Source organism: Halichondria panicea, chromosome 2, assembly GCF_963675165.1.
Source record: "Halichondria panicea chromosome 2, odHalPani1.1, whole genome shotgun sequence".
Classification (NCBI taxonomy): Eukaryota; Metazoa; Porifera; class Demospongiae; order Suberitida; family Halichondriidae; genus Halichondria; species Halichondria panicea.
The window spans coordinates 731,448-757,920 of NC_087378.1; the positions used below are offsets into that span (position 1 = coordinate 731,448).

General features: G+C 41.2%; 10 protein-coding genes across 12 annotated transcripts; 3 read left to right on the forward strand and 7 right to left on the reverse strand.

Moving 5' to 3' along the window:
* The first annotated feature begins 52 nt into the window (after positions 1-52).
* On the forward strand, positions 53-3,723 carry LOC135331793 (mucin-2-like). Its single transcript, XM_064527047.1, has 3 exons — positions 53-219; positions 1,089-1,618; positions 3,184-3,723. The coding sequence occupies exons 2-3, from the start codon at positions 1,142-1,144 to the stop codon at positions 3,580-3,582; spliced, it is 876 nt and encodes a 291-aa protein (XP_064383117.1). The 5' UTR covers positions 53-219; positions 1,089-1,141; the 3' UTR covers positions 3,583-3,723.
* A 68-nt stretch (positions 3,724-3,791) lies between these two features.
* LOC135331772 (fibropellin-1-like) lies at positions 3,792-6,775 on the forward strand. The gene is made up of 4 exons (XM_064527015.1): positions 3,792-4,034; positions 4,098-4,454; positions 4,540-5,876; positions 6,312-6,775. The coding sequence occupies exons 1-4, from the start codon at positions 3,881-3,883 to the stop codon at positions 6,681-6,683; spliced, it is 2,220 nt and encodes a 739-aa protein (XP_064383085.1). The 5' UTR covers positions 3,792-3,880; the 3' UTR covers positions 6,684-6,775.
* Positions 6,776-6,853: 78 nt separating this feature from the next.
* LOC135331780 (hydroxyacid-oxoacid transhydrogenase, mitochondrial-like) lies at positions 6,854-9,954 on the reverse strand. Of its 2 annotated transcripts, none has more exons than XM_064527030.1 (12): positions 9,815-9,954; positions 9,673-9,731; positions 9,388-9,554; positions 9,125-9,228; positions 8,883-9,079; positions 8,646-8,723; positions 8,470-8,575; positions 8,165-8,317; positions 7,598-7,696; positions 7,434-7,512; positions 7,201-7,297; positions 6,854-7,095 (listed from the first exon to the last, which is right to left on the reverse strand). In XM_064527030.1, exons 1-12 carry the CDS (start codon positions 9,871-9,873, stop codon positions 6,854-6,856), a joined length of 1,440 nt encoding a protein of 479 aa, XP_064383100.1. In that variant the 5' UTR covers positions 9,874-9,954. The 2 variants fall into 2 exon arrangements, with proteins under 2 accessions (XP_064383100.1, XP_064383101.1); XM_064527031.1 differs by having other exon boundaries at positions 9,673-9,725; positions 9,815-9,922.
* Positions 9,955-11,521: 1,567 nt separating this feature from the next.
* On the forward strand, positions 11,522-12,721 carry LOC135331786 (uronyl 2-sulfotransferase-like). The gene is made up of 2 exons (XM_064527038.1): positions 11,522-11,819; positions 11,882-12,721. Exons 1-2 carry the CDS (start codon positions 11,607-11,609, stop codon positions 12,719-12,721), a joined length of 1,053 nt encoding a protein of 350 aa, XP_064383108.1. The 5' UTR covers positions 11,522-11,606.
* LOC135331797 (14-3-3-like protein) lies at positions 12,716-14,535 on the reverse strand. Its single transcript, XM_064527050.1, has 6 exons — positions 14,374-14,535; positions 14,075-14,206; positions 13,852-13,935; positions 13,425-13,721; positions 13,033-13,128; positions 12,716-12,897 (listed from the first exon to the last, which is right to left on the reverse strand). The coding sequence occupies exons 1-6, from the start codon at positions 14,446-14,448 to the stop codon at positions 12,838-12,840; spliced, it is 744 nt and encodes a 247-aa protein (XP_064383120.1). The 5' UTR covers positions 14,449-14,535; the 3' UTR covers positions 12,716-12,837.
* A 99-nt stretch (positions 14,536-14,634) lies between these two features.
* On the reverse strand, positions 14,635-16,046 carry LOC135331798 (14-3-3-like protein 1). The gene is made up of 6 exons (XM_064527051.1): positions 15,875-16,046; positions 15,587-15,799; positions 15,394-15,523; positions 15,184-15,344; positions 14,950-15,045; positions 14,635-14,831 (listed from the first exon to the last, which is right to left on the reverse strand). The coding sequence occupies exons 1-6, from the start codon at positions 15,956-15,958 to the stop codon at positions 14,784-14,786; spliced, it is 732 nt and encodes a 243-aa protein (XP_064383121.1). The 5' UTR covers positions 15,959-16,046; the 3' UTR covers positions 14,635-14,783.
* Positions 16,047-16,141: 95 nt separating this feature from the next.
* On the reverse strand, positions 16,142-17,681 carry LOC135331802 (14-3-3 protein zeta-like). The gene is made up of 6 exons (XM_064527056.1): positions 17,494-17,681; positions 17,101-17,313; positions 16,915-17,047; positions 16,627-16,790; positions 16,354-16,449; positions 16,142-16,301 (listed from the first exon to the last, which is right to left on the reverse strand). The coding sequence occupies exons 1-6, from the start codon at positions 17,554-17,556 to the stop codon at positions 16,251-16,253; spliced, it is 720 nt and encodes a 239-aa protein (XP_064383126.1). The 5' UTR covers positions 17,557-17,681; the 3' UTR covers positions 16,142-16,250.
* Positions 17,682-17,739: 58 nt separating this feature from the next.
* On the reverse strand, positions 17,740-18,963 carry LOC135331801 (14-3-3 protein zeta-like). Its single transcript, XM_064527055.1, has 6 exons — positions 18,779-18,963; positions 18,500-18,712; positions 18,322-18,439; positions 18,072-18,232; positions 17,920-18,021; positions 17,740-17,851 (listed from the first exon to the last, which is right to left on the reverse strand). The coding sequence occupies exons 1-6, from the start codon at positions 18,857-18,859 to the stop codon at positions 17,804-17,806; spliced, it is 723 nt and encodes a 240-aa protein (XP_064383125.1). The 5' UTR covers positions 18,860-18,963; the 3' UTR covers positions 17,740-17,803.
* Positions 18,964-18,987: 24 nt separating this feature from the next.
* Positions 18,988-20,446, reverse strand: LOC135331799 (14-3-3 protein zeta-like). Its single transcript, XM_064527053.1, has 6 exons — positions 20,256-20,446; positions 19,822-20,049; positions 19,603-19,729; positions 19,331-19,488; positions 19,175-19,270; positions 18,988-19,115 (listed from the first exon to the last, which is right to left on the reverse strand). Exons 1-6 carry the CDS (start codon positions 20,325-20,327, stop codon positions 19,065-19,067), a joined length of 732 nt encoding a protein of 243 aa, XP_064383123.1. The 5' UTR covers positions 20,328-20,446; the 3' UTR covers positions 18,988-19,064.
* Positions 20,447-20,512: 66 nt separating this feature from the next.
* Positions 20,513-26,471, reverse strand: LOC135331775 (succinate dehydrogenase [ubiquinone] flavoprotein subunit, mitochondrial-like). Of its 2 annotated transcripts, none has more exons than XM_064527019.1 (14): positions 26,320-26,471; positions 26,175-26,264; positions 25,719-25,880; positions 25,347-25,490; positions 24,989-25,153; positions 24,264-24,412; positions 23,632-23,796; positions 23,056-23,184; positions 22,685-22,880; positions 21,968-22,168; positions 21,521-21,718; positions 21,109-21,252; positions 20,796-20,912; positions 20,513-20,680 (listed from the first exon to the last, which is right to left on the reverse strand). In XM_064527019.1, the coding sequence occupies exons 1-14, from the start codon at positions 26,347-26,349 to the stop codon at positions 20,594-20,596; spliced, it is 1,977 nt and encodes a 658-aa protein (XP_064383089.1). In that variant the 5' UTR covers positions 26,350-26,471; the 3' UTR covers positions 20,513-20,593. The 2 variants fall into 2 exon arrangements, with proteins under 2 accessions (XP_064383089.1, XP_064383091.1); XM_064527021.1 differs by having other exon boundaries at positions 26,175-26,261; positions 26,320-26,463.
* Positions 26,472-26,473: the final 2 nt, after the last annotated feature.

Here is a 26,473-nt window from a genome sequence, read left to right on the forward strand (position 1 = left end):
TACTACAGCCCCGCCCACAAATTCTTTTTTGTGTTCATTTTGTGGCTGCAACATTGCATACCTTTGCACACGCAGGACATTTCTCACATTCGAAGCAAAATTCATGTCCAGCTAGTCTCTGGAGGCCCTACAATCATTTGCAGCGAGATAGACGGTACTGACAGCAAGCTGAGACACGTGTTGATCTGCTGAAGCTTGTAAGACAGTAACTTGAGTAAGGTGAGATACATGATGATGATGTGCATACAGACTATTTATAAGGTTTGCTCTAATACAAAGCTGAATGTGTTACTTACAAATCAGGGGTGCATATTAAAGATATACTAGATTGTATCAGTACTTAGTTACTTTGTATGCTGGTTGTAAATGATGAAGTAAATCTTTGTGGTTATGCTGCATGTACAAGTGTAGCCCTTGTATTGATTAGTTTTGGAAACATTGTTGGCACGTGCATGTGGTGAAAAATACACTATAATTATTCGGTATTGCATACATACATAATGTGGCATGTGGCTTGTAGGCTAAGTGGCTACATACGTTATTGAAGTGGTCGTTTGAGTGAAAGACACTCCCTAAAACCACATTCTCAAGTGCCCTATATACTAGTAAATGTGTCAGCCCTCGTGAGGGGATGTGTGACTCCTGTAAGCATGGGAGAACAGATAACACTGACTTTATGTTCATGTTATAATAACCTAGTGTTCCTCATATTAACCGAGTGCTGAACATGTACAGTATCGTGTGTCTAGTTTCTTGTCATTGTAATATGATATAATATCGTCTGAATGCATAATTTGGGTGGCCCGATTCGCTTCAATTAGTGTAAGGCATTCCTCGGTTAATTGTGCTTTACAGGCTACATGAAATCCAGTCATGTTTGTATGAGTTCTAGCTTCACTTAAATAATGTCTGTTGCTTAAACACATTAATCCTTTATTTTGGCAAACCTTACACAAACTGTTGTCATTTGATCCTAGACTTGGTGACAGTCTACAGTAAAGTCTAACAAGTATCCACATATCAATGTGTGCTACATTTTAACTGTATGTACATAATTACATGTATAACTCCTACTAATTATCCTACAGATTTGCTGTACAAGAATCGACAACTCACATTCTTCATATTATTGATTCTGAGAATGGCAACCACAAAACACATGTGTAAAGTGGCTCCACTCTTTTGGACTGTATTAACATTTGCCCTGTTACTTCGTCCCAGTAATGGACAGAATTCAACGGATGCAATAGCAATGCCTGCAACAACGGTACCACTAACAACCACACAGATGATGTCTGTAGCACCCACACAAGCATCGGTGATATTCTCGGTTGCTTCCACTGATATGCTGATGCCCGAGACAATGAGTTCTTCGCTGCCTGCACTGACATCAAGCCTCAGTCCTTCACCCGATCCTACCTCAACTGTAGTCATGCCCACAGAGAGTGGTTTGATGACAACAATGGCCTCTTTACCCTCCATGATTTCTACCTCGACACCAAGCCTAGTCATGGCTGTCACTACCTCGACTAGCATGGCTCCCTCTGTTGAACCCACGCCTGTAATTACTCCAATGACTACAGAGCCTCAGCCCCCTACCACGACTGCTCCTCCTCCGGTGAGTGTGTGTGTTTGTGTACTGTGTACTGTGTAGATGCTTGTATGTTGTGGCTGAGTCTATATTAAGCTGTGAATATGATATGATGGCACCATAATAGTATTGTAAAACAGCACCTGGTTTGTAGGTACCTATTAGGAAACTGTTACATAGGTACTAGGGGAAGTTTACCTCACAAAGTACTAATTTAGAATGTTAATGGGTTAGCGACAGTATGTGGTGTATTTCAGGCATGCATCCAATAGTTTCGTGTGTCATAATAATTGGTCTTTGTAGAATTGTTTAGCACAAAGATGTGATGATAATGGACACACCCTCCTAATAATCGTGAATGTCAATAGTTTAGTATAAGCATGCAGCGTACATGATTGGCATTGATACTCAAGTATATAGCTTATGCAACAAAATCAGTAAAACCATGTGATGTGTCTGGAGTGGATGTAGTAGCAATAGTGGCAATAGAGCCTGTATAAAGGAGCTTATATATAGGAGCCTGTATAGCCTCTGGGTAAGTGCCTGTTCACCTAATTAGTACAAACGTACCACTCATGATCATGATGTAAGAAGAGGGCGTGTGTATTTTGGTTATCTCTTTGCACAATACAGCCCAAACATGTGTTTAAAAATTCTACTGAAGTGGGCAGGGGGCATTGTGCATTACAAAGTTGAGTGAACTTCGTGGTCTGAGGTTGCCCATACAACACTCAATCTGGCCATGTGTATTCACACACTTGGGCAGCTTGCACTACAGAATCCCCACATGTATAAGCATTCAGTAAAGTAAGTAATTCGAGATCCCTTTTGAGCCGGATCCAAAAGTCAATATATGACCATCATTTCGGTAACTATGAAACTTGCATAACTACGAATACTATGTACTAGATCATGGTGTATGCTTAGCTACTCTAGCTACTACAACACTGTCCTTATTGTCCCAGTAGAAGAATGAAGTAATAGCAGGTTTGTGATGTCCTTAGATATCCTGGGCTGCAAGCTGTGTGGTGGGTGCATCTGTTTATAAGACGCTACAATTCTAGTGATACTTTAATCATGCTATAGATTCACTTGTAATCATGTAGACAAAACTTATTTTTTAGACGTAAAATGAGCATTCACTCTTGTATAGTGTACAGTGCACAGTCTGCAATAGTGCACAGTCTGCAATAGTGTACAATTTGCAATAGTGGTGGAGTAGACATTTAATGCATTGATAAGTGCTGTGTTCACTCCCACTTGTGTGGTTGGTCGTGCTTGACAAAAATGAAATGCCTGGGGGTCAAGTGATCTCAGAGCATGTTGCTTCCCACTCTCTAGATCAATAATAACATTCCGGTGTGGGGTAACATGACTCCCATGTATGAATTACTGAAATGTTTGTTGATATGTGAGATCTTAGGTGCGCAATAATGGGTACAAAGTTTAGTAGATTGGTTGTCCGTAAATAGTACAGAGTCTGTTGTCAATGACTACTGCATTAATTGTAATATTGACAGCAATAGATACTCACTTTCACCATGTAATTATTGTCATTAATTTACACGTTGCTCTTATTTCCTCTCTTTCAGCCAACCAGCTCAGGACTGACTACCGGGGCCATCATAGGGATTGCTGTAGGGGGTGGAGTAGTCGTTATAATCGTCATTGTTCTCTTCCTGGTCTGCTGTTGCTGGTGCTGTTGCAAGTCAAGGTCAAAGGAGGAATACGTTGTACGTCCTTACGGAAACGTTGTCGTCCGCACATGGGACCCTCGTACACATCACGACAGGGAAGAATCTCTCAGAGGAGGATCGATAAGAAGCAACGGAAGAAACTCAATCGCACGAAGCTCTATTTCAAGTGTTGGCTCGTTCCTGAGAGCATCCATTCGTCGTCTGAGTGGCAAGAGACGAAGTGGAAAGAGTGGAAAGAGACGCAGTAACATGGTGGCTGACGATGAACTAACCATGAAAGTTACACCTTTATAGAAGGACAATGCATTTGTTCACGCACTGTTTCAATCTCAATCATGTTTTAGTCATTGTTCTGCACTAGTTTAGTTTTAAAGTGTTATCTGTCTGTCTATTTTACATGCCTGTTTGATTAATTATTATTACCTTGACTGAAAATTATTCAGTTTGCAGACACACCCTGTTACAGTATAGTCATGCGCACATTGTTAGCATAATTTGCATGCATACCATTTCCGGCCAAACTAAGCAGCTAGCTAGCTCAACAAAAGCTCCTGTATTGTGAGATTCTGATTGTGCAAGCCAAGTCTTGAAGATGTCCGATTTAATGGGCTTCAAAGCAAGGTTTAGTTGCATGAGCATTCTGCTGTTCATGATTACCTTCTCAAGCCTATCAAGTGGACAAACTCTGGGCTGTCAGAGAATAACAATTGATGATCTTGGCAACACAACAGCTCCTTCTCAACAAGGTAATATTAAATATCATGCAGCTCGAACTAGCTGCACAAAGTTAATAATTTATTTTCTCACAGGGCTGATTTCTGGTGCCATCTCTAGCGGAGATGGTGCATTGGCGAATGTGCAAGTGTTTGCTATGAACATAGTATGTGAGGTCGTGGCCAGCCAGCGTGGATACTTCTCTGTTGTATCTGTAGTGGCTAACTACACGATTGATACTGCTCCTGATAATGTACTAGTTGGCCAGTTTGAGTTTATGTGCTCCTCTGCAGTTTGGAGCGGAAATGTTCTTACCACGCAGTCTGCCAGTACGCCAGGCGATGCCACTTTCAACACTCCCCTGAGAAGAGACTGTAGTCTTTGTATAGAACCAACATCTCTCTTATTATCTAGTACAGGAGGGACTTATGACAACATCACACATTGTGTTCGTAAGTATACTGTATAGCCATAACAATATACCTCACACAATAGCACCTATTATGTTGACATTTTGACTATCTCTCTCCCATACAGTCTGTGATGGGTGCACTGGACTAAATCAATGTACCATCTTATTTGAGAGTGTTTGTTGCAACTACTATACCAATGACGTTTGTGCGTCCGAATGTCCAGCAAACGTATCAGCTCTGAACGAAACTGTTAATGAGTGTGTTTGCGATGTTGGACTAACCGGTAGCATGTGTGAGACAGACATCAATGAGTGCAATGCGACTGCTCCAGGACCTTGTTTAAACGGTGGAAATTGTACTAATACACAAGGTAGCTTTACGTGTGATTGTGTTTCTGAATTTACTGGGGATGTTTGTGAAGAAGACGTCGATGAATGTGCTCAGATTAATCCGTGTTTGAATGGTGCCACTTGCGACAACACTATTGGAGGCTTTGAGTGTATATGCCTACCAATGTTTACTGGTAGGTTGTGTGATCTAGATGTCGATGAATGCATTAATGGAGCAGCTCAGTGTATAAACGGTGGAATTTGCAACAACATATTCGGATCCTTTGAGTGTCTTTGCCCACCTACTTTCAACGGTACAATGTGCGAGGTAGATGTTGACGAATGTACTAACGGAGTTGCTCAGTGTTTGAACGGTGGAACTTGCAATAACACTATTGGAGGTTTTGAGTGTCTCTGCCCACCTACTTTCAACGGTACAATGTGTGAGGACGATGTTGACGAATGCTCTATAAGCAATCCGTGTGAGAATAATGGAACTTGTACCAACACCATTGGAGGCTTTAACTGTTCCTGTACACCTAGGTTCGAGGGCATGACCTGTGGTGATGATATTGATGAATGCTTGGAAGCAGATGCATGCAGTAACAATGGAACTTGTACCAACACAATTGGAAGTTTTAACTGCACGTGTACACCTGAGTTCGAAGGCATGACCTGTGGTGATGATATTGATGAATGCTTGGAAGCAAATACATGTAGTAACGATGGAACTTGTACCAACACCGTTGGTGGCTTTAACTGCACGTGTACAGAGGGTTTCGAGGGAGTTATATGTGATCAAGACATAGATGAATGCAATGACAACCCGTGTGGAGTTGGAGGACAGTGCAACAACACGTTTGGCAGTTTTGTTTGTGTGTGTAGTCCAGGATTCGAAGGAGATCTTTGCAGCAATATTAACGAGTGTGCTCCCTCTTCTAACAATCCTTGTATGAATGGAGGACTTTGTAATGACACTATTGGTAGCTTCAATTGCATGTGTGCAAGTGGATTCACTGGTGAACGATGTGCCGATGATATTAATGAATGTATTATTGATAATCCCTGCCAGAATGGTGAAATTTGTACCAACACTGTCGGAGAGTTTGAATGTGCCACTGTACCACCTCCAGTAAGTTAGTGTGTGACTCTTATAAGTATATCCATAGCTGGTGTGTCTATGTATATACTACCTGTATTTATGAGTGGGGAGCTTGTACATACTGGGGAAGCTTGAGGGTGTTGGTATGTGGCTATGAATATTATGTTTGTGTACTAGTAGCTCCACACGATGCAAACAAGGGCGATCCCATTGCATATTACAATTGTAAACAGAGTTAACGATGTGTACATTACTTGAGTGGGTGGAACAGCATTTCTTGTAGTGTGATAGCAAACAGCCCACATCTCATGTTATCTACGTGAACATTTCCGACCTGTTACTTGTCCCACTGTAAACTAGAATTCTGACTCATTACCTAGATTGGTAATGTTGCATATCACAACATAGATCACAATAGTAGAGATTCTTGTTACAATGTGATGCATTTATCTTCCCCCATTGCAGACTGTAGATAACCCATTTGGCTTGGGGGCCATCATTGGGGTTATCGTAGCAGCTGTGATCCTGGCTATAATCATAATCGCTCTGCTCCTGCTTTGCTGCTACTGTTACAGAAGTAGGAATAAAAATGACTATGACATAGGGCCCTCTACTAACGTTGTTGTGCGTACTTGGGACCCTCGCACTCAACACGACAGGTCGGGGGATTCTCTTAGGAGTTCCGGCCGAAACTCATTCGCGCGGAGCTCTATTTCAAGTGTTGGCTCGTTCCTGAGAGCATCCATTCGCCGTTTGAGTGGCAAGAGACGAAGTGGAAGGAGGGGAGAAAAGTTGACGTACGAAGAAGATATAGCCATGAAAGTAACGCCCTTATAAGAACAACGATAGTATGACTAATTAGCTAGAAGCTTTATATTCATTAATTGTCATAATTATACCACCTCTTTTTATTATTGCCCTTTTTAATATCTCTTTTAAAAAAATATATATACGTACACACTTGATATAATTAATTTTATGCACACAACACTAATACTAAGTCAGTTCTAATACACAGTCATTGAGTTCTCAAACATTCCAGCCAGCTGTTCCTCCGTGAAGCTTCTTGGAGACAGTTTGGTAACCCTCTGTTGTGGCAGTGTGCCCTTCACTAGACTGGGGACATCTTCAATAGAATATCCCAACTCTCTCAGTCCATTCATCACCCCCATTGCTTGCATGTAGCCACGCAATGCGTCAGCCAAAATGAGACCAGCATCTTCTAGTTTAGCACTTGTTATATCCGCACCTGAGCCAAGGTTAGGACATGTTTTAGGAGGTTCTAAAAGGGTCACTGTATTAGAACTCGTCCACCAAATCATATATACGATTAATAACAGACTAGTAAGTTTACCGAGTAGTTCAGCTGCCTCTAAGTGCCTCTCTGGACAGAGGGGTGCTGTGAACGTGAACACAGCTGGTGCTGAGATCACCACCGACAACCCGTGAGGCTGCAAAACAAAATAACAAAAATATAAATGAGGCTCTATACATTTGCTCTGATAAAAGTTACGCAGACAGTTGTGATAATTTGATTCAATGACTACATATTCATTGTCTTATTGTAATGCATCCGCATGGGCTTACCACTAGAGGTTTAGATTGATCATAGCCCTCGGCTCGAAATGACTTGACCAGTCCTGATATTGGATATGACATGCCGTGCCTGTAGAAGTGCACACGTATAATCAATGGTATGTACAGTAATGTAGATAACTGTAAGGAGACAAACTTTCAGAAAGTATACTTACGGTAGGTGGACTCCAGCATTCCCGAACCCCACTCCAGCATACACACTGGCAAGATGCATGGCCGATCGTGCCTCTTGGTCATCGGCATCAAACACTGACCTGTACAGGATGAGAAGGTAACTTGTACAATGTTTCACCCAGGCTCCAACAACCATAATGTTCAATACTTAGAAGAAAAAAATATCTTTAGGACAGTTAAGGTTTAATCTCAGTGGATCATAGTGGCAAGGCTACAACTCACAGATAGACAGACAGAATTTATTCTGGCAATATTAAGCGACCTAATGACCACGAGCAAGTACGAGATGAAATACTTATTCTATGCACTGGTTTCAAAGAACACTTTTAGGCAAAAAATGCATGCGATACTCGCGAGATACTGTTTGATCGATTGTATTTCCATGCTTTCCTTTTCTTTGTTGTATGCTTTGAATACTGCTGAAATGCATAGAAACTATATAGACTGAATAGGGAGAAACATGTGGAGAGATATGAGGGTTTCAGTAATCACTTCACATAAAGCATTAGGGTATTATGTACTACCCGTAAGCACAATGGCTTAATTACCTCTTGAAGTACTTCTTAATGATCTTGAGTGCATGAGTTGACCAGAGATCAGAGATGGGGTTGCTGCCTTGGTAGGCGGGTCTGTTGAGAGGGTTAGAAGGACGAGGAGTCCTCTCCGTGTACGGTATTGCCGTGAATGACTCAAGAGCATGACTGGATGGAGGAGGAGATTGCAAAATTAAGAGCAGGTTATCAAGAATTGTATAAAGACTGACACTGGCTTCCCTCGCATATAAACAAGCAGCTAGGGTAGGGCACACAATTTGAGGAGTGGCTAGACTAAGCAGCATTTCATGATGCCATACCAAAGGACATCAAATCCACTGTAAGCAGCCACATTGGTGGGCATGTATCGGGTGTGTAGGGGATCCACAATGCCCAAAAGTGGCCTCAGTGCTCTGTCTCCAATACCTACACAATCCAAAGTCATAATACATAACAAATTATAGCATTTTTATATGCATGGTGGTGGATTGTTCACCTGTCTTTGCTCCGAGAGGCTTGTGGTCGAATATGCTCACTCCAGTTGTCTCACTCCCAGTCCCAGCAGTTGTAGGAACTGCAAGAGCGAGGTATGCACTGACAACACATCATAATTATAGAGAGAGGAAAGCAACTATGCGATATCAGAAGTAATCTTTAAAAAAAAAAAGCATAGGCTATTTATTTCTGAAATGGGTCTGTTTGACAGCTAACAATTGACTTTCCAGTGACCTACCACAAATCAGAGGGTGGAGCCTTTTGTCTATAGGCAGTCCTTTGCCGATCGGTGCATTGACAAAATCCAGAAAGTCTGCATCAGGATAGCAGGAGTAGAGATTAGCAGCCTTGGCTGTGTCCATCACTGACCCTCCACCAACAGCCAGGAATCCATCAAAACCTCTCTCACGAACAAACGAAATGGCCTCTTCAAAGCTGCAAAGTCAATACAATCATATCCACAGTTTGTTCTGGGTGTACCTTGTGTTGGTTGGTTCAATGGATACTTTGTCAAACACGGAATAGTTGACAGAGCTTGAATGCAGTGAGTCCAATACAGCCTTTAGTGGTGGCAATCTAGCAAGCTAGTGTGTGTGTGTGTGTGCACATGTGCAAAGTAATTAGAGGCCTCAACCAAGAGCTTGTTTAGTCTCGTGGGCCATACTTCAAAAACTGATACTACAGTTTTTGAAGTATGGCCCGCGAGACTAGAGCTTGTTATGCACATAGGATAATAGGCTCACATTAGGGTCGGTGAAGACACAGATGTGCTTAATCCCTAGGTTAACGACATCCATCCCCACTTCTCTAGTCACCCCCTCACCATAGCGAATGTTAGAGGTTGCCATCTCAAACGCATACTCCGTTGTCTGCCCATCACTGTGACTCCTCCGTAGGCTACCAGCAGTAACTACAGTAAATGAATTATATGTGGGGAATGACTTCGGTTCAATTCTAGGTCAGGATTCACATTGGCAAGAATGCATCTGCTGCATACGTGCTGACAGATGACATACTTAATCCCTCACCATTAGGCTGCAAAATCCTGTATCCTCCGAAAGCTTGAGAGTGGGCGGGGCACCTACATCTAGTATTACATACAGAGATCGATCGATATAAACAGGACAGTGAAATGCAGGGGTAGATCAGACACAAAGGGGGCTGGCTTACTGGGAGCTTGACACAGCTTGAAGTACCTCTAGCACAGCAGATGCTTTGTGTCTTGCCATTGTGTACGTGTACTAGTACTAATGTACTCTTATGATCACATAAAAATTGGTAAAGATCTTCAATTTACAAATACAAAACATGTTGCAGTAAAACAATACACACTGTTGTGATAATTCTGTGATGAGTTTGTGTACAAAAGGAGTAGATCTAGCTACACTGGTGTGCTGAACATTTCTAAATTAATTATTGCAGTTACATGATCTGCGCTAGCAAAGCTTTTTTTTCGAGTCTTATTGGAATTACTTCCAAATGAGCTTCGCACGCTTGATCCTCTGCTACTGAAGGCCGAGTCTGGATTAACTGTATAGTGCTCTTTATTGGGATGGTACCTCTGTACAGTCACTGAAGCTCTGCAGATCGTGTTTGTATAATGAATGTGTACATGTACATGTCGAGAGAAAAACTTACCTGAAATCAGTATTTCCTGTGCTGTATTCGTACTTTTTTGATTTGTAGCAGAAGTAAAGTACAAGAGATGTGATGACCACAGCAGCAATTACTACAGCAAAGCCAAGTCCTACTCCAATGTATAGTATGCCATTCTGTGCAGCAATCTATGAGACAGAAAAGGAATAGAATTTGTACTACCAGTAGAGATAGATCAACACAATTGCTTACTGTAGTAGTAACTGTTGGTGTGTTGGTCTCTTGAATGAAATCAGATACTGTCAATTTTAAGCTGTATTTTGTACTTGTTGTGGACACAATGCTTGAGCTTGAAGAGTACGATTTAGACTGAACCAACCAAACGGTCATCTCACTGATTGATTTGACTGAACTCAATGACAATCCCACTGTAGATGGAGAAGTGAGTGCTGTTGAAGATTGAACAGTTTTTAATAATACTCCAGAGGTTTCAATAGATTTAGTTGGCATGATGGAGGAAGAATTCATACTTGATCTCGATAGGAAAGTGTTAGTACTTGATAAGCTTGGTGAAGGCGATGGAGTTTCAGCGTTACTTATGGAGGTTTGCAATTCTTGTGTGGTAAAAACTGATGAGAGACTGACACTTGGTGTTCGAAGGGGTTGCACACTACTGACAGTCACAGTAGGATCTTGAAGGAGTGGAGATATTGATCTGCTTGGCTTTACTGAAGTTGTCTTGTTGAAGACATTGCTCTGACTCATCACAGAGATGATGGATAGAAGCAAAATAAGTAGCCCAAGATTTCTTTCAACTGACATTCTGCACAAGAAGAATAGAACAATCTCTTTGCATGGACCAATAAGCAGTGCACTGTAATTGTTATGTCTGCCTTTAGTAATAGCATTCTCTTGGTTGTTGATGGTTCCGTAGGCAAAACATCAAGCCTAGCCCAGTTATATACCCCATAACATAACACCATAACACTGGTAGTTGTGCTCCAAAGGTCATAATAAAGGGTTTTGAATGCTCATATATACTGCATGGTATACTGTATTGAATAGATCATAGATCAACCAACAGTTACTGTACATGTGTAGAGTTATAATGCTTGCATTTCATCCCAAGTTACCTGAATCACCGAGTCAGAATGCATAGGCTACTAGATATACTCAGCAACGCAACGGCTTAGCTATCTGTAACAGCACTTACCTCCATTGCCTCTGACATGCGCTTTACGCCACTTAGCAAGTCAGCATGCGCGCAGCAAAAAAGGGAGGTGGGGCTGGTTTAGCTGTAGTACAGCCTAGTAGGTGGAGAGAGAAAAGTTAAATAGACCATGTGGAAGTGTGTGAAACAGGCAAGATGATTCTAGGTACAGTGACTCAAGTAGGCAGATACTGTGCTCCAAGAAGTAGAGGCTCAAAGTGGTGCTTGTACCTGGTTTTAAGTCTATTGCTTGTGGGAGTGGTGAGCTACAAGTCTGGTTTCCTGCACTATATTCTTGTGGCACAAGTTCTAAAAAGGAGACACTACAGTATGCAAGAACTCTCTGACATGATTCCACATGAAACCAATGTAAAATTAAGTATACAATTAACTGATGTATTGTGTTTTGATAACTCCTTTGTCTATTATAGAAACTACTAAACCATTCTTCAAAGTCAGTGGTTCGCAAGCAAGAGAGACTTGACGTTCAATCTCAAGATATCATCAGTTGTGAACTTATAGACCCAAAGGTTGTATTTGTCATTCGTATTGCGAAGTGTGCAAGTACTTCTTTTGTCCAACTCCTGAAATCATTGTCTAAAGACTCTGCATACAATTTGTATTTTCACCCGAGTGGAGCTTATGACTGGGATGTACGAACTATGACACAAGTTGCTGATATGGCCAAAGCAAAGCACAAGAGATTTGTGTACGCCCGTCACTTCTACTATGTTGATTTTCATCGTTTCGATCTAAACGATTTTTCGTATGTTACATTTGTGAGGGATCCCGTATCAAGATTTGTGTCCTCATTTCTGTACTATCATTACAGCAGCAAAGCTCACATTCAGTCTATACTCGACCCAACCCATAAGAATGAAACTCTACTGAACTGTCTTGACCAGCAACACGAAGGATGTGCACATAACTTGATGACTAGGTACTTTTGTGGTCACCATCGCTTTTGTAAACTGGGTAATGATGCGGCTCTCGCAAATGCTATGACAAATTTGAATAAAGATTTTGCTTTTGTTGGATTAGTTGAAGAAATGCAATTGAGTTTTAAGGTACTTGCAAAAACTATACCTAATTACTTTGGGAATCTTATGACATCAGAAGCTGGAATGGTTAATAAGAATGAACACCAAAGACAATTGTCAGAAGTGGAAATAGAGAGAATCGAAGAAGCCAATGCAGCAGATGTGAAACTGTACAAGCATGCTCAAACATTATTACATTCTAAAGCTCTAGCATGTGGACTGAAACATTGATATTCAATATAATTATAAATCATTTTTGTGACATAAAAATCTATGATACATGTAAATTGTACAATCATAAAATTGTTCTGTTCTAGCAAAGAAACGGCATTTTTATATCATTGAGTCTATTCATCGCCAGCGCCCTTAGTGTCTTTCTCCTCTTCATCTCTGTCAGCCGTCCAGAGCTGCACGACAAAAGAAGAGACAGTAAGTACATATCGTATTAGAATAGCTGTGATTATAGCTAGATATACCATTTAGTATCACTGCATGGCTACCTAATGAGAGCTAATCAATATAAGAGGAACACGAGTACTCACTGTGAGGTTGTCTCGAAGCAGTTGCATAATAAGCGTGCTGTCTTTGTACGAGTCGTCCTGGAGTTGGTCCAGTTCACCAATGGCTTCATCAAAGGCCTAATATGTACGCAATAATTATAGCTGAAGCCTTTTCAAGAAGGGAAATACATTATGGCCTTAGGTGGTTTGCATTACAAAATACCATAATGCTCTGTTCGTTCACCAACAAATATAAATTTGCTAGAACTACGCACAAAAATTATATTTTGCTATAATTATTATCAAGAGTACATTAGGAATATTAAATAAATAATATTATTCATGTTTCGTATATAATTAGAGTGATGCTGTAATTAGAACAATGACGATAATGTCACTAGTTGCTTAATTTGTCTATTGTTACACAAACCTACCTGTTTCGCCAGTTCACAGGCTTCTGCTGATTTTTCACAGATTTCATAATAAAAGACAGAGAAATTGAGAGCCAAGCCTAGACGAACGGGGTGAGTTGCCTTGAGCTTGGTGGCCAGAGTAGAAGCTTCCTTATACGCCGCCTCAGAGTTGCTTTTCAGCTCTTGTTCGTCTTCGCTTTTAGATGCCAGAGCAACTTCGGACAGGTAGCGATAGTAGTCTCCTTGCATTTTATAGAAAAACACCTTCCCCTCAACATCTTCACCAGTCAGAGCTTTCAGCAACTGTTCCACAAGGTCCTGCAATGTGGCATACAGTACATAATAATATAGAATATATTGGCATGGTACTAGGTACTACAATGGAGGGGGTATGTGATTAGGTATTTTCGGTAAGTCTAATTAAACTAATTTCCAAGTGCAAACTCACCACAACTTCTTTGCATATTGTTCTCAGCTCCTTCTCAATTGTTTTGATGTAATCCAAACGTATTTGCTCATTCTTTTCGTCAACCTGTTAAAAGTGGTAAACATTCAATAGTTAACCTAGTATTAGTTTATAGAAAATACTTTCCTTTACGTATCTTTATGAAGGCTCTACAACTAATTTTACATTACAATGGACAGATTCTGGTACATAGTATAATTCTCACAGAGATTCCTGTCAAACATCGAAATGCAGACCTCTTTTGCCCAACCACATTCTTGTAGGCAACAGATAGAAGATTTCTCTCGTCTGGCTCTAAAACGGTGTTCGGGTCTAGTTCAATACCCTCTTTCATGTACTGCAGAAGAACGTTAAGATTTACAGGATTACAGTATTGGATGCCTATATAACACAATACACTGCACTATGATCATCATGTGTACATTGAATTGAATGTGACATTTATTTATCAAAACAAGAAACACAATAGGCTGCAAGGGCTCTCATGTAGTCTAGTCTAGTTACCTGTGCCATATCTTCATATCTCTCTGACATTTCAGCCAGTTTGGCCATCTTCATGTTTTCCTTAGGTACAGACATCTTTGATTGTCAAAATCGAGTTTCTGGTGCATGTAGTCTTGCCTCGAGCTATAATTATTAATATGGCAATCTACATGTGCGTCATGGATCACCATAGCATTACTATGCCAACACACCCATAGAACTAACTGACTAATAACGACCTTTACATTAAAATTTCACTTGTAGTATGTCCCTATAATAATATTATTTCTAATAATTATTTCTTATTAACCAGTAGGGTATCACGTCACACCATGAACAAAAAAAGCATCGTAAAAATTGTTACTGTAGTACACGGTCTCTATAATTTGTTTGTACTAAAAAAGGTACACTGCAAGTTAGTGGCTATTGAACTAATCGTCGCCAGCCTCTTCTTGCTCTTTGGAATCTGAAGTCCACAACTATGGTAGGAAAGAGAAACAGGAGGTTAAGCCACAGTAAAAGACGTTACACATTGCTTTCAGCTAACACTTGTCTTTTAAGAAATAAAAATGGGCATTCATGGATAGCTGGGCTTACAGTGAGGTTGTCCCTGAGTAGCTGCATGATGAGAGTACTGTCCTTGTAAGAGTCCTCCTTCAACTGGTCAAGCTCAGCAATAGCATCATCAAATGCCTGCACATGGAACAATGTGTTGAACTTTCCACCCACACTCCGATTGCCCAATAATTATTATAAGTCAAATGTACACTCGGTGTATACAATACAATACTTAAGCCGAGACCATTACTATTACTATTTATATGTACTCACTGATTTTGCTAGTTCACAAGCTTTCTCAGGTTTGTTCAGTATCTCGTAGTAGAACACAGAGAAATTGAGAGCAAGACCGAGTCTGATCGGGTGAGTAGTGGGAAGTTCTTTACAAGTCAGATTAGCCTTTAAATAAGCCTCCTCAGATTTTTCTTTTACTTCTGTAAACATTATTTTAATACTCGTAAATCAAACTTGTATTAAAATTACCATCTTTTTTGTCACTAGCAACTTCTGCGAGGTAACGGTAATAGTCCCCCTTCATCTTACAGTAGAACACCTGGGATTCAATATCCTTTTCTTCATCATCCTTCTTAATAAGCTTTTTGTCCAACAAGCTCTAATTAGATGAAACAAGGAAATTGTAAAAAAATTAGTATTTCGTATAAATAATTATGCTTACAATTACAGCACTGCATATTTCGTTCAGCTCGTCTTCAATTTTCTTCTTGTACTCTTTGATGTAGTCGCTCTTATCCTCTGATTTCTCCATCAAGCTAGACAGTACCCTCCATGAGCTACGTCGGGAACCAACGACGTTCTTGTAGGCCACAGATAGGAGGTTTCTCTCCTCAATTTTCAATGATCCCTTTACTTCCACAACTTTCTTCATATACTGCATGGAGATAAAAGAATAAGTAAAGCAGCTTTTACATAAAATTAATGTGTGCACAAATTTGCACAGCCATACCTCAGCCATGTCGTCATATCTTTCTGCTTGCTCTGCAAGCTTAGCACACATAACCAACGTTTCTGGATTCTGATCAGAACTCATCTTCGACACAACAGGGAAAAGGATATTTTTACTAGAAAGGCAATAAAAAAATTATTGAAAGAGCTGACTGTGTGGCGGGTCTTACTACGTCACTGTTGCCATGGTATTTCCATAGCAAGAAGTGCGTCATTCAGTTGCCAAGGTAGCGAGCAACCCCGATAAGTTAGATAAAGTTAACCCCGACAAGTTAAATTTATTTCAATGACCTCCAAAATTAATGATACACACTGAAATTAAAATGGACAGCACAATGCTAGTCTACTTACAATAGTTATACACTATATCTATTTTGTTAGTTTTGGTCTTGCTCATCATTTTCATTTGTACTGTCTGACGTCCATAACTGCAAAAGAAGACCGTCAATAGCAAAATTGATAAACAGATAATAGTCTTACAGTGAGGTTGTCCCTGAGGAGCTGCATGATGAGAGTACTGTCCTTGTACGAGCTCTCCTTCAACTGGTCAAGCTCAGCAATAGCATCATCAAATGCCTGCATGCACATGAAATGGTAGCACTAAAACCCTGACTTCAAAACAGATGATGGTAGCACTAAAACCCCGACTTCAAAACACATGATGAACCATGCACACTCCCCCAATGTTAATTTAGCAAACACAATGCATCAAAGCTTGTTCAGTACAAAAGCCAAGGATTTTAATATGCTCACTTGTTTTGCTAGCTCACAAGCTTTGTCAGGATTGTTCTTTATCTCGTAGTAGAACACAGAGAAATTGAGAGCCAGACCAAGTCTGATCGGATTGGTAGTGGCTAGAGATGTTTTTGCAATATCCACTGCTTTTTGATATGCTTTTTCGGCCTCTTCAGTAGTCACTATAGAGTCAGACATCGTTAAATTAATAAGACATGGATGGACAAGACACACCTTCCTACTGACGATAATTATAGAACTAGCAACAATAAGGTGAGCTATGATTACCATACTAAACTATTTTACCTTTTTTGCGCTCTTCATTGGCAATTTCAGAAAGGTAGCGGTAGTAATCACCCATCATCTTATGGTAGAAAATCTGTGCTTCATCATCCTTAGCGTCTTCGGCCTTTTTAATGAGATGAGTCTCGAGGAGCCCCTACAAGAATACAAAGTTTGATACACAATGTAGATTATACAGTACACGCTTACGATAACTTCGCTGCATATGTCAGTGAGTTCTTTTTCAACTTTCTCCTGATAGTCTTTCACCACTGAATCATTTGATGTCTTTTGAAGCTGAGCAGATATCACTCTCCAGGAGCTACGACGAGAGCCTACAACATTCTTGTAGGAGACTGACAGAAGATTTCTCTCCTCTGTGATTAAGTCAACAGAGCTGTTTTCAACATGTTCTTTCATGAACTGCAATAATTATTATTGATGGTCAACCAGTGATATCACATTCTTTAAATCAGCTGAATATACAAGCTAATGCAAATATTTACGTACTAGTCCAGTACAGCTAGCTTGCAGCTATAGCAAATGCACTAATGCTTTATTGATGTTCATTGATTAGATTTTATACATACAACAATTATTTACCTTAGCCATGTCATCGTATCTTTCTGCCTGTTCGGCAATCTTGGCTTTTTCAATCAAACTCATTTTTCTGGGAGAGAAAAAATGTACTGGGTTGACTTGACTCGCTGCAAGGCTGGTTGGACTGCTTTTTTAGGTTACTTGTAGGGCCGGCTAGAGCTAGAGGTGGTGGGTGGGTCTGAGAAACACTCTGTCCTTGACGTCAATCGTTACCACGGTGACAAGCTTGTCGTCATGCCATGGACCAGGGAAGTTAAAAATGTGTTTATACCCCGCATAAAATAATATCTCAAAACACAGTACATGTATAAAGCTAGTTTTGTCCTTCTTCATTTGCTTCTTGATCAGCTGATGTCCATAACTGCATGAAAAAACAAACAATCAGTTAATAATCTGGCTAGGTAATGTTGTTTTAATAGCGCAGCTTACAGTGAGGTTGTCCCTAAGGAGCTGCATGATGAGAGTACTGTCCTTGTATGAGCTGCTACCATCTTTCAGGTCATCCAGGCCAGCAATAGCTTCATCAAATGCCTAACAGCACAACCAATGATTGCATGACCATTACACTGAATCAACCTCACTTTTTTAGCAAATGCACAAGCTTTTTCAGGCTCGTTGGCAATCTCGTAGTGGAACACGGAATAGTTGAGAGCCAGACCGAGTCTGATTGGGTGAGTTGAGGGCATCTCATTACCAGCCTCAACGGCAGCTTCGTAAGCTTCTTTAGCTTTGCCAACAATCTCTGAAAAATAATACAGTCTCATATAAACAAGCTAGTAGAGATTAGTTACGTCTACGGGTAATGGCAATAGGTATTGTGTCAAATCTAACCATTTTTGTCATTTGAAGCAACTTCGGCACGATACCGGTAGTAGTCTCCCTTCATCTTATTGTAGAATACTTTAGACTCATTTTCTGTTGCGTTCTCTATGATTGGAGTCAGGAGATCCTGTTAAAAAACACAATTAATCAACAAACAGTACAGTACGTACATGTCTACCAAACTTACAATAACTTGGTTGCATATATCATTAAGCTCCTTCTCAATTCGGTCCTTATACTCCTTTGCCTCTTCGTACTTGGTCTCCATACTTGCCATTGCTCTCCACGAAGTGCGACGAGCTCCCACAACATGTTTGAAAGCAATGGACAAGAGATTCCTCTCATTAGATGTCAATGGTGTCTTGGCCACTGCTCTTTCTTTTGCAACAAAAGCCATTGCCTGCATAAGTCAAACAAATCATACTTTTATACACACCTTTTGAAGCCATACTGAACTTATACTCACCTTGGCCATGTCTTCATGTCTTTCTGCTTGCTCTGCAAGCTGAGCAAACTCCACTTGACCGTCAGCGTCGAGGCTATCCATCTTCAGTTTAATAGCTCAAGAGAAACGGGTAATGCTGGCTGGATCTTGTCTTAAAAAATAATGGTTAAATACTGGAACCGCGCCGTTTTTGAGCAACCCCGCGAACAAAGAATTACAATTCATCCGCGTCTTTAAATTGAAACTAATAATTGTTAATACAATAATTATCTTTGGTCAGTTTGGTAGAAAGCTAAGCAATTAATAACTAGTCCTGCTCCTCTTCTTCCTCCTCTCCACCGTCATTAGACGTCCACAACTGCATAAGTATATACAGCATGATTTAACGCAGTATATACAGTGAATGATAATACTTACAGTGAGGTTGTCCCTGAGTAGCTGCATGATGAGAGTACTGTCCTTGTAAGAGTCCTCCTTCAACTGGTCAAGCTCAGCAATAGCATCATCAAATGCCTAAATAATTGTATTAAGTAAATGACTATATACACACGTACACATAATTTATACTCTTACACTTTTAGCAAGCTTGCAAGCTTCATCGCTGTTACTCTTAATCTCGTAGTGGAACACAGAATAGTTGAGAGACAGACCGAGTCTGATCGGGTGAGTTGAGGGCAAATCTTTAGCTGCGGTAGAGGCAGCTTCATAAGCTTCCCCAGCATTACCAACAGCTGTGAGAAGAAGATGACAAATCATCAACAATGTGCAGGAGGGGGCCAGGTAGGCAGTCACAGTGTTTCAAACACAGTTGTTTGCCAACCATCTCCTAGGAAATTCACAGTTACCTTTATCTCTGACGTCTCCTTCCGCAACTTCTGCAAGATATCGGCAGTAGTCACCTTTCATCTTAGAATAGAAAACTTTGCACTCTTGGTCGTTTTGCTTGGGAATGAGTACATCATCAAGAAGTGCCTACGTATATACAAGACAAATGGAGTAACTATTTTAGCTGTTAATTCAATGGCAGTTAACTATGCGGGTAAATTCAATACAAAACGACTTACAATGACTTCATCGCAGATATCTTTTAACTCTTTCTCAATCGTTTTCAAGTATTCTTTGTTAATTTCCGTCTCTTTCTTTTGACTAATACTAGAGATCACTCTCCACGCACTTCGGCGAGTGCCTACAACATTTTTGTACGCCACAGACAAGAGATTCCTTTCACCAGAGGAAATATTGCAAGGAGATTCCCCACCAGCTTTCTTAGACTCTACAAACTCCTTCATAGCCTACACAATTAATTACAATGTGCCAAATAATAATAATTATAATTAAACGAAGCTGTCAGTACTACAGTACAGAAGTAGAGGAGTACACATGAAGCACAATATATAGCTACAATAAAAGTGGAAACTTACAAACTAGTAGATATACATGAACGAACATGGACTCCATTACAAATAAGTCTACCATTCAGAATGCATGTTTGAAGTACCTTAGCCATATCATCGTATCTTTCTGCCTGCTCGGCGACCTTGGCTCTCTCGACAAGCGTTTCAAATGACATATTGACTGACTGGAGTGTGAATGAAGGAGATCGAGTTCAAGAGTTAGTTAGCAAAGGTAGCTTGCTGCAAGTTGAGTACAAGTTGAGTAGATTGACACACCCAGTTGACGGTAATAATTTCTGTCGCGGGGTTCATATCAGTACCCCTAACAAATACAGTTAAGCCCCCCGAAATGATATTGCAACACTTTTTGAAGAGAAGATACTCACAAAATATACACAGCATGAAATATCAATTCAACTAGATGGAGTTTTCGTTAGTTGGTCTAATACACTCTGACACTAGGTGGGACATGCTTGCATTCGTCTTCATCCAGAGTGTGGTCGATTACATCACGATAGGTTAGTTTAACCTGTAGAGAGACACAACACATAAAAAAAAGTGGCGTTCAAACACATACACCCTTGGATGAATAACAGAGGGTGCAACTTTCTGTTAGTGCTATCAGTATACTTGTGTAAGCTCACATCGAATTTGTCGTCCACATACGACATTGTGTGTTTTCTCCAATGCTCCTCAAATGTCCGTTTTGTTTGACTCTGCTCTGGATCTTTTTGAGAATAGTCATACTCATCAATTCTTTTCTGGAAAAAGAATATGATTCTGTTTAAAAACACATCCGGGGGGGGGGGAGCTTCTCCCCTAAACACTTCAATTTCCCCCCACAGCAGTCTTAATTTAAGGGTCTCTCTGTATTTTGAGAAACTATTCCAGGGGGAGGACACAATTACTTAATTAAATCTTCCCCCCAAACAAATATAACCCTGATTAGGAACATACCGGGTAATCCTCACGAGCATGAGCTCCACGAGACTCAGTTCTAGTTTCAGCAGCATACACAACTTGGAGGGCATTCAACATCAGATTCTGAAGTTCAAGAGTCTCCACAACATCAGTGTTCCATACTTTACCTGTGTCATACAACTGTGTGTGTGTGTGTGTGTGTGTGTGTGTGTGTGTGTGTGTGTGTGTGTGTGTGTGTGTGTGTGTGTGTGTGTGTGTGTGTGTGTGCGTGCGTGCGTGCGTGTGTGTGTGCCATATATGCGCATGAACTTTATACGGAAAACTTCATAGTTTATCTTAGGCAATATCTATATAGCTGAATTAAACATTAAACATGACCACCATTAAAGGGTGGGTATATATACTGTATACAGCAATACGCAATACATGTACAGTGGTTGTTATGTACCTTCAAATTTTTCTCCATATCGACGGCCAGTTTGCTGATCTGATCACATCCGTCTTTGAGGAACTTACCACTGCGATACACCCCCGCGTTGTTGTGCATGACTCGCTGCATATTGAGTCTCCATTCAGCTGTGGGTGTGTCACCCTGGCTCTTATGATACAGATTGTCCAGGTTAGCAAGGCTCTCTTCTCCTGCTCTCTGCAGTGGAATGCGGTTTAAGTGAACTATAATTATCCTTACACTGTGTGCACACATACACACAAGCTGTTAGCAAACATTGCCAAATATTCTATAGTAGCTTGCATATCAGGGCAACTCTCTTATGGCCTACTTCATTCAGTAAGTGTTCAATACCTAAGATAAAAACTAAACATTTCATTCAAAATCACACAAAGCAAACTGAATGTCTCCAACTGCTCTGCATTGGTACTCAATATCTAAACACACCTCTGGCAATGGTGCCTGCTCCTCCCCTGGCTTGTTGGTCTTAGCAATGGCATGGGCACAAGCTCTGCCGAATACCACCAGTTCGAGGAGTGAGTTAGCACCCAGACGATTGGCACCGTGTACTGAGGCACAAGCAGTCTCCCCAGCAGCATACAGGCCAGGCACAATGAAGTCACCCCTCTCTGGACTGTGCTGAACAACCTGTGGTGTGTGTGTGTGTGTGTGTGTGTGGTGTGTACAAGAAGAGATATGTTTACTGATAAAATTGCTTTCACAATTATGACTAATTTAATACCAACTGCTATCGAAATGCGATAACACCCTAAACAGCAGTAGGCAGTACTGACAATACCAAACATGGGCATGGGCATTTCCAGACTACTGGCTAATGTGCCAACTAAGCAGACCACCTACATTGAGCTATGATGAATCAGCAACATAATAATGTTACAGTTATGGTATTGAAATCATCACACTGTTGCCATGACAATGTACACAACCGTTCGTCAGAGATACGATAGAACCACTACTCAACAACTGACTATCTATAATTATTTTCGTAGGAAAGCTGACCTCCACAAAACGTAAGCGTGGTTTACTGGAATGCATGCAATGCAATGCAGGCAATGAAGTTTTTGCTCACGAAAATCACCGTTGAAGGAATTTTTTACCCCACGAAAATTACCCGCTATACAGTATATATTATTACCCTCTCACCTGTCCAGTGTAGTTGGTGGGAACTCCGCCCATAGTGTAGTGTACAGTCGGGAGGACGGGGATGGGCTCCTTGGTCACGTCAACACCAGCAAATATCTGAGCAGTTTCTGAGATTCCGGGCAGTCTTGTTGCCAGGATCTCCGGGGGAAGGTGACTCAGCTGCAGGTGTACATGATCTCCCATCTCTCCACAGCCCCTGCACAACACACATAATTATATATATAGCTGAAAAGGAGCACACAGGAACAAACATTATATATGTATTATGTTCTTATCAAGATATGGGGCCAGACTTTAAGGTGCATATTGTACATTGACATTGTTTTAGTGTGGGCTTTATAACATAGTGTGATATTCCAAGATGGTTGTACCTTCCTTCTCTGATCTCTAGAGTCATTGATCTTGAGACGACGTCCCTTGAAGCGAGGTCCTTGGCAGTGGGGGCATACCTCTCCATGAATCTCTCTCCAGTCTTGTTGATGAGGTAGCCACCCTCACCTCTGTAGAGTAGCAGGAGATGGCATACACTCTCGTGTGTACAGTGTGGAGATATTTGATATGCTTACATTGCATACTAGCTCGGACACACCCTCATGTACCCCCACACACATCCCATAGTTTACATGTGGGTAAGGTCATCAATTTCCCAGTGAGAGTTGTTAAAATACAATTTACATGACTGCACACAATACACATTTCCTACCTATAGCACCACACACACACACCTCACACATCACACACACCCACACACCGGTGATCCTCACACATCTCACATATCACACACACACACCTGCATCCCTCGGTGACCCTCACACACCCTCACACATCACACACCTCACATACCCACACACCTGCATCCCTCAGTGACCCTCACACATCACACACCCTCACACACCCACACACACCGGCATCCCTCGGTGACCCTCACACATCACACACCCACACACCTGCATCCCTCAGTGATGAGACAGCCTGCTCCATAGATCCCTGTTGGGTGGAACTGCACAAACTCCATATCCTCATTAGCCAGCCCAGCTCGAGACACCATCGCCGTCCCATCACCAGTGCATGAGTGAGCAGAAGTGCACGAGAAATAAGCACGACCAAATCCTCTGCAAGGGAAATGGCACTCTGGTTACAACATGCAATTGCAAGCACAAATATTAGTATATAGGATTGATGATCATTACCCTACTGTAGCATTCATTTTTTGAGAGGTGACCCTTTACCGATTCTTATATCAACGATTGTGTAAACAGATGTATTGAAACAATTGACCCTCTTAAGAGAGTTTTTACAAGTGGAGAGAGACCACCGTGCAAGGGCAGACAGCAGCTGAAAAATGTTGTGGGAGAACTTAACCTTTGCCCTAAACTATTTGTTCAGACAATAGGCCCACAACTTGTCCACACTATAGACACGATTAAGATATGATAATAGGTCGTATGTTAGTCCCGGTAAGTTAACGCCAAAAATTCTGATGAATGCAGACTTGATAACATCAAAGTAGCCAACACTTTTAAGTATCAATACACGAATACCCAAATACATAATTAGTATATATATAGTTGATACTCACCCAGTGGCTAGGACGGTGTTCTTGGCCCTGAATCGATGGAGGCTCCCGTCCTCTAGACACAGAGCAATGACCCCAACACACTCTCCACCCTCCATGAGCAAGTCCAGTGCAAAGTACTCAATGAAATAGTGGCAGTCGTACTTGAGGGACTGCGTGCGTGTGTGCGTGTGTGTGTGTGTGTGTGTGTGTGTGTGTGTGTGTGTGTGTGTGTGTGTGTGTGCGCGCGCACGCATGCGTGCATGTGTGTGTGTGTGTGTGTGTGTGTGTGTGTGTGTGTGTGTGTGTGTGTGTGTGTGTGCGCATGCGTGCGTGTGTGTGTGTGTGCGCATGCGTGCGTGTGTGTGTGTGTGTGTGTGTGTGTGTGCAGTCAGGAAGCAATGTATATACACATATTACGTTTAACTGCCAATAAAAAACATGTTCATGTATGTATGCTTGAAAAATGATTTCCGACCAGTACATAATTATAGTGGATGTCCTAATGTGTACTCCATGAAATACATTATAAGGACAACTCTTTCATCAGAAGTATAAAAAAACGCTGCAATCAGCACTCTCAATAAACAGGACATTACTTTCAAAAGTGTACACACTTAACATTCAGAGGTTCCGCTGTGCAACTAAAATACTTGCTAAACAAATTAGGGTTGACAAAAGACAAAAAGAGCACGTGTAATTAAGAACAGAGTCCATGCTTTACAAAAACATACAATGTAGCTACTCACCTGTCCATACAGAGTGTGCAACAGAGAGTGTCCAGTTCTGTCGGCCACACAGCAACACCTGTGAGCCTGACCACCCTTACCAAAGTCTAGGCTCTGACCCCCGAAAGCACGCTGATATATTTTCCCGTCATCCGTACGACTGAAAGGCATTCCATAGTTCTCAAGCTACAGAATTATTACACATTACTAATACTAATTGTCACAAAGGGAGAGTTTAGACTATAATTAGTGAATTTTTAGACTTCTGGGTTGGAAGCAGCCTGTCCTACAACGTGCCACATTCCTGAACCACCTTAGTGCACACTCCAAAACATGATCATACCGCCCACACTATAATAATATGTGACATCCGACACACCTCAATAATTGCCTCAGGGGCTTCTCTTGTCATATAGTGGATGGCGTCCTGGTCTCCCAGCCAATCACTGCCCTTGACTGTGTCAAACATATGCCACTTCCAGTCATCAGGCTCCATGTTACCCAGAGCTGCATTGATGCCACCCTGCAAATGCATACAGTACGTTATACAGAATATGCATGGCCAGATAGTCAACAGTCAAATAGGCTCATCTCTGAAATATCACCCCAAGGCTAAAATAGCCCAAGCTTTTTTGGTTCCGAAAACAATTATTGATCCAAAGGGCTAAAAAATGCATAATAATTGTGAAAATGCACAACAATCCTAACACTAAAGTTGGATGTACAACTCAAGCAGCTCCAAGTTGCTCACCTGTGCAGCAACTGTATGTGATCTTGTGGGGAATAATTTAGTAATACAGGCTGTCTTGAATCCTTCCTCTACCAGTCCGAATGCAGCCCTAAGCCCCGCCCCTCCGGCACCCACCACCACAGCATCGTACGTGTGGTCAATCACATTGTACTGCCCTGTCAACTGTACAAGGAACACAAACACACACACATGACAGTGATTTTTTTATTTATAACAATTTCAGCATAACAGCAGGATATACACAATTAGCTAATATTCTCACGACACAACGCTCACACTATGAACCTAAAGTGTGAACCAACTAACAGACCTTTTAATCACCTAGACGCATAGCATGTGCTTACGTAATAATTTAATTACTTTACGTTCGTTTACATAATATTTACAGCCTGTGTGCATGACCAAAACAGATATGGCTATCGAAATTTCTCGTTTGCCCTCTCTTTTCGTCCTCACCTGTCTTTCCTTGGCACTGCTAGCTGCAGATACTCTTAGACCCCTACTGTTTATGGTGGGCTTTAATTGACGAAACAAACCTGGTCTCTGCTAAAAAAACAACCATTACATAAAACTGTAGCTCAATGGCTTAGATGTGTCTTACCCATAGCTGAGTTGCAATCCGGGCAGCCATCCAGTTGTACCGGTATTGACAGCAGCTTTAATTGTTGTTAATGTTGTAGACAAAATTATTATTATAATTATTGCCTCGGTTTAAAGCCGCCCTGGAGGCTTTGACCTGCTGTGCAGGAAGCCAT

Bases quoted from the DNA above. Each gene is read 5' to 3' on its own strand.
- LOC135331793 (XM_064527047.1), top strand. From the start codon at position 1,142: ATGGCAACCACAAAACACATGTGTAAAGTGGCTCCACTCTTTTGGACT. The intron at 1,619-3,183 runs GTGAGTGTGTGT...CCTCTCTTTCAG, and splicing joins CCACGACTGCTCCTCCTCCG to CCAACCAGCTCAGGACTGAC.
- LOC135331772 (XM_064527015.1), top strand. From the start codon at position 3,881: ATGTCCGATTTAATGGGCTTCAAAGCAAGGTTTAGTTGCATGAGCATT. The intron at 4,035-4,097 runs GTAATATTAAAT...ATTTTCTCACAG, and splicing joins AACAGCTCCTTCTCAACAAG to GGCTGATTTCTGGTGCCATC. The intron at 5,877-6,311 runs GTAAGTTAGTGT...CCCCCATTGCAG, and splicing joins GTGCCACTGTACCACCTCCA to ACTGTAGATAACCCATTTGG.
- LOC135331780 (XM_064527030.1), bottom strand. From the start codon at position 9,873: ATGGCAAGACACAAAGCATCTGCTGTGCTAGAGGTACTTCAAGCTGTG. The intron at 9,229-9,387 runs GTGAGCCTATTA...CACACACACTAG, and splicing joins GTGTCTTCACCGACCCTAAT to CTTGCTAGATTGCCACCACT. The intron at 7,697-8,164 runs GTAATTAAGCCA...CATCCTGTACAG, and splicing joins ATTAAGAAGTACTTCAAGAG to GTCAGTGTTTGATGCCGATG.
- LOC135331786 (XM_064527038.1), top strand. From the start codon at position 11,607: ATGATTCTAGGTACAGTGACTCAAGTAGGCAGATACTGTGCTCCAAGA. The intron at 11,820-11,881 runs GTAAAATTAAGT...TGTCTATTATAG, and splicing joins TGATTCCACATGAAACCAAT to AAACTACTAAACCATTCTTC.
- LOC135331797 (XM_064527050.1), bottom strand. From the start codon at position 14,448: ATGTCTGTACCTAAGGAAAACATGAAGATGGCCAAACTGGCTGAAATG. The intron at 14,207-14,373 runs GTAACTAGACTA...GTTCTTCTGCAG, and splicing joins GATATGAAGATATGGCACAG to TACATGAAAGAGGGTATTGA. The intron at 13,129-13,424 runs GTAGGTTTGTGT...CGTACATATTAG, and splicing joins CCTGTGAACTGGCGAAACAG to GCCTTTGATGAAGCCATTGG.
- LOC135331798 (XM_064527051.1), bottom strand. From the start codon at position 15,958: ATGAGTTCTGATCAGAATCCAGAAACGTTGGTTATGTGTGCTAAGCTT. The intron at 15,800-15,874 runs GTATGGCTGTGC...ATCTCCATGCAG, and splicing joins GATATGACGACATGGCTGAG to TATATGAAGAAAGTTGTGGA. The intron at 15,345-15,393 runs GTAATTTTAATA...TAATGTTTACAG, and splicing joins TGCTAGTGACAAAAAAGATG to AAGTAAAAGAAAAATCTGAG.
- LOC135331802 (XM_064527056.1), bottom strand. From the start codon at position 17,556: ATGAGTTTGATTGAAAAAGCCAAGATTGCCGAACAGGCAGAAAGATAC. The intron at 17,048-17,100 runs GTAAGCGTGTAC...GTATTCTTGTAG, and splicing joins ACATATGCAGCGAAGTTATC to GGGCTCCTCGAGACTCATCT. The intron at 16,791-16,914 runs GTAAAATAGTTT...CTGACTCTATAG, and splicing joins CAATGAAGAGCGCAAAAAAG to TGACTACTGAAGAGGCCGAA.
- LOC135331801 (XM_064527055.1), bottom strand. From the start codon at position 18,859: ATGGATAGCCTCGACGCTGACGGTCAAGTGGAGTTTGCTCAGCTTGCA. The intron at 18,233-18,321 runs GTTAGATTTGAC...ATTATTTTTCAG, and splicing joins TGCTTCAAATGACAAAAATG to AGATTGTTGGCAAAGCTAAA. The intron at 18,022-18,071 runs GTGAGGTTGATT...TTGTGCTGTTAG, and splicing joins CTTGTGCATTTGCTAAAAAA to GCATTTGATGAAGCTATTGC.
- LOC135331799 (XM_064527053.1), bottom strand. From the start codon at position 20,327: ATGTCATTTGAAACGCTTGTCGAGAGAGCCAAGGTCGCCGAGCAGGCA. The intron at 19,489-19,602 runs GTAACTGTGAAT...TTCTTCTCACAG, and splicing joins AGGAGACGTCAGAGATAAAG to CTGTTGGTAATGCTGGGGAA. The intron at 19,271-19,330 runs GTAAGAGTATAA...ACAATTATTTAG, and splicing joins CTTGCAAGCTTGCTAAAAGT to GCATTTGATGATGCTATTGC.
- LOC135331775 (XM_064527019.1), bottom strand. From the start codon at position 26,349: ATGGCTGCCCGGATTGCAACTCAGCTATGG. The intron at 26,265-26,319 runs GTAAGACACATC...TTGTTTTTTTAG, and splicing joins GGATTGCAACTCAGCTATGG to CAGAGACCAGGTTTGTTTCG. The intron at 24,413-24,988 runs GTGAGTAGCTAC...ACACGCACGCAG, and splicing joins TGCACACTCTGTATGGACAG to TCCCTCAAGTACGACTGCCA.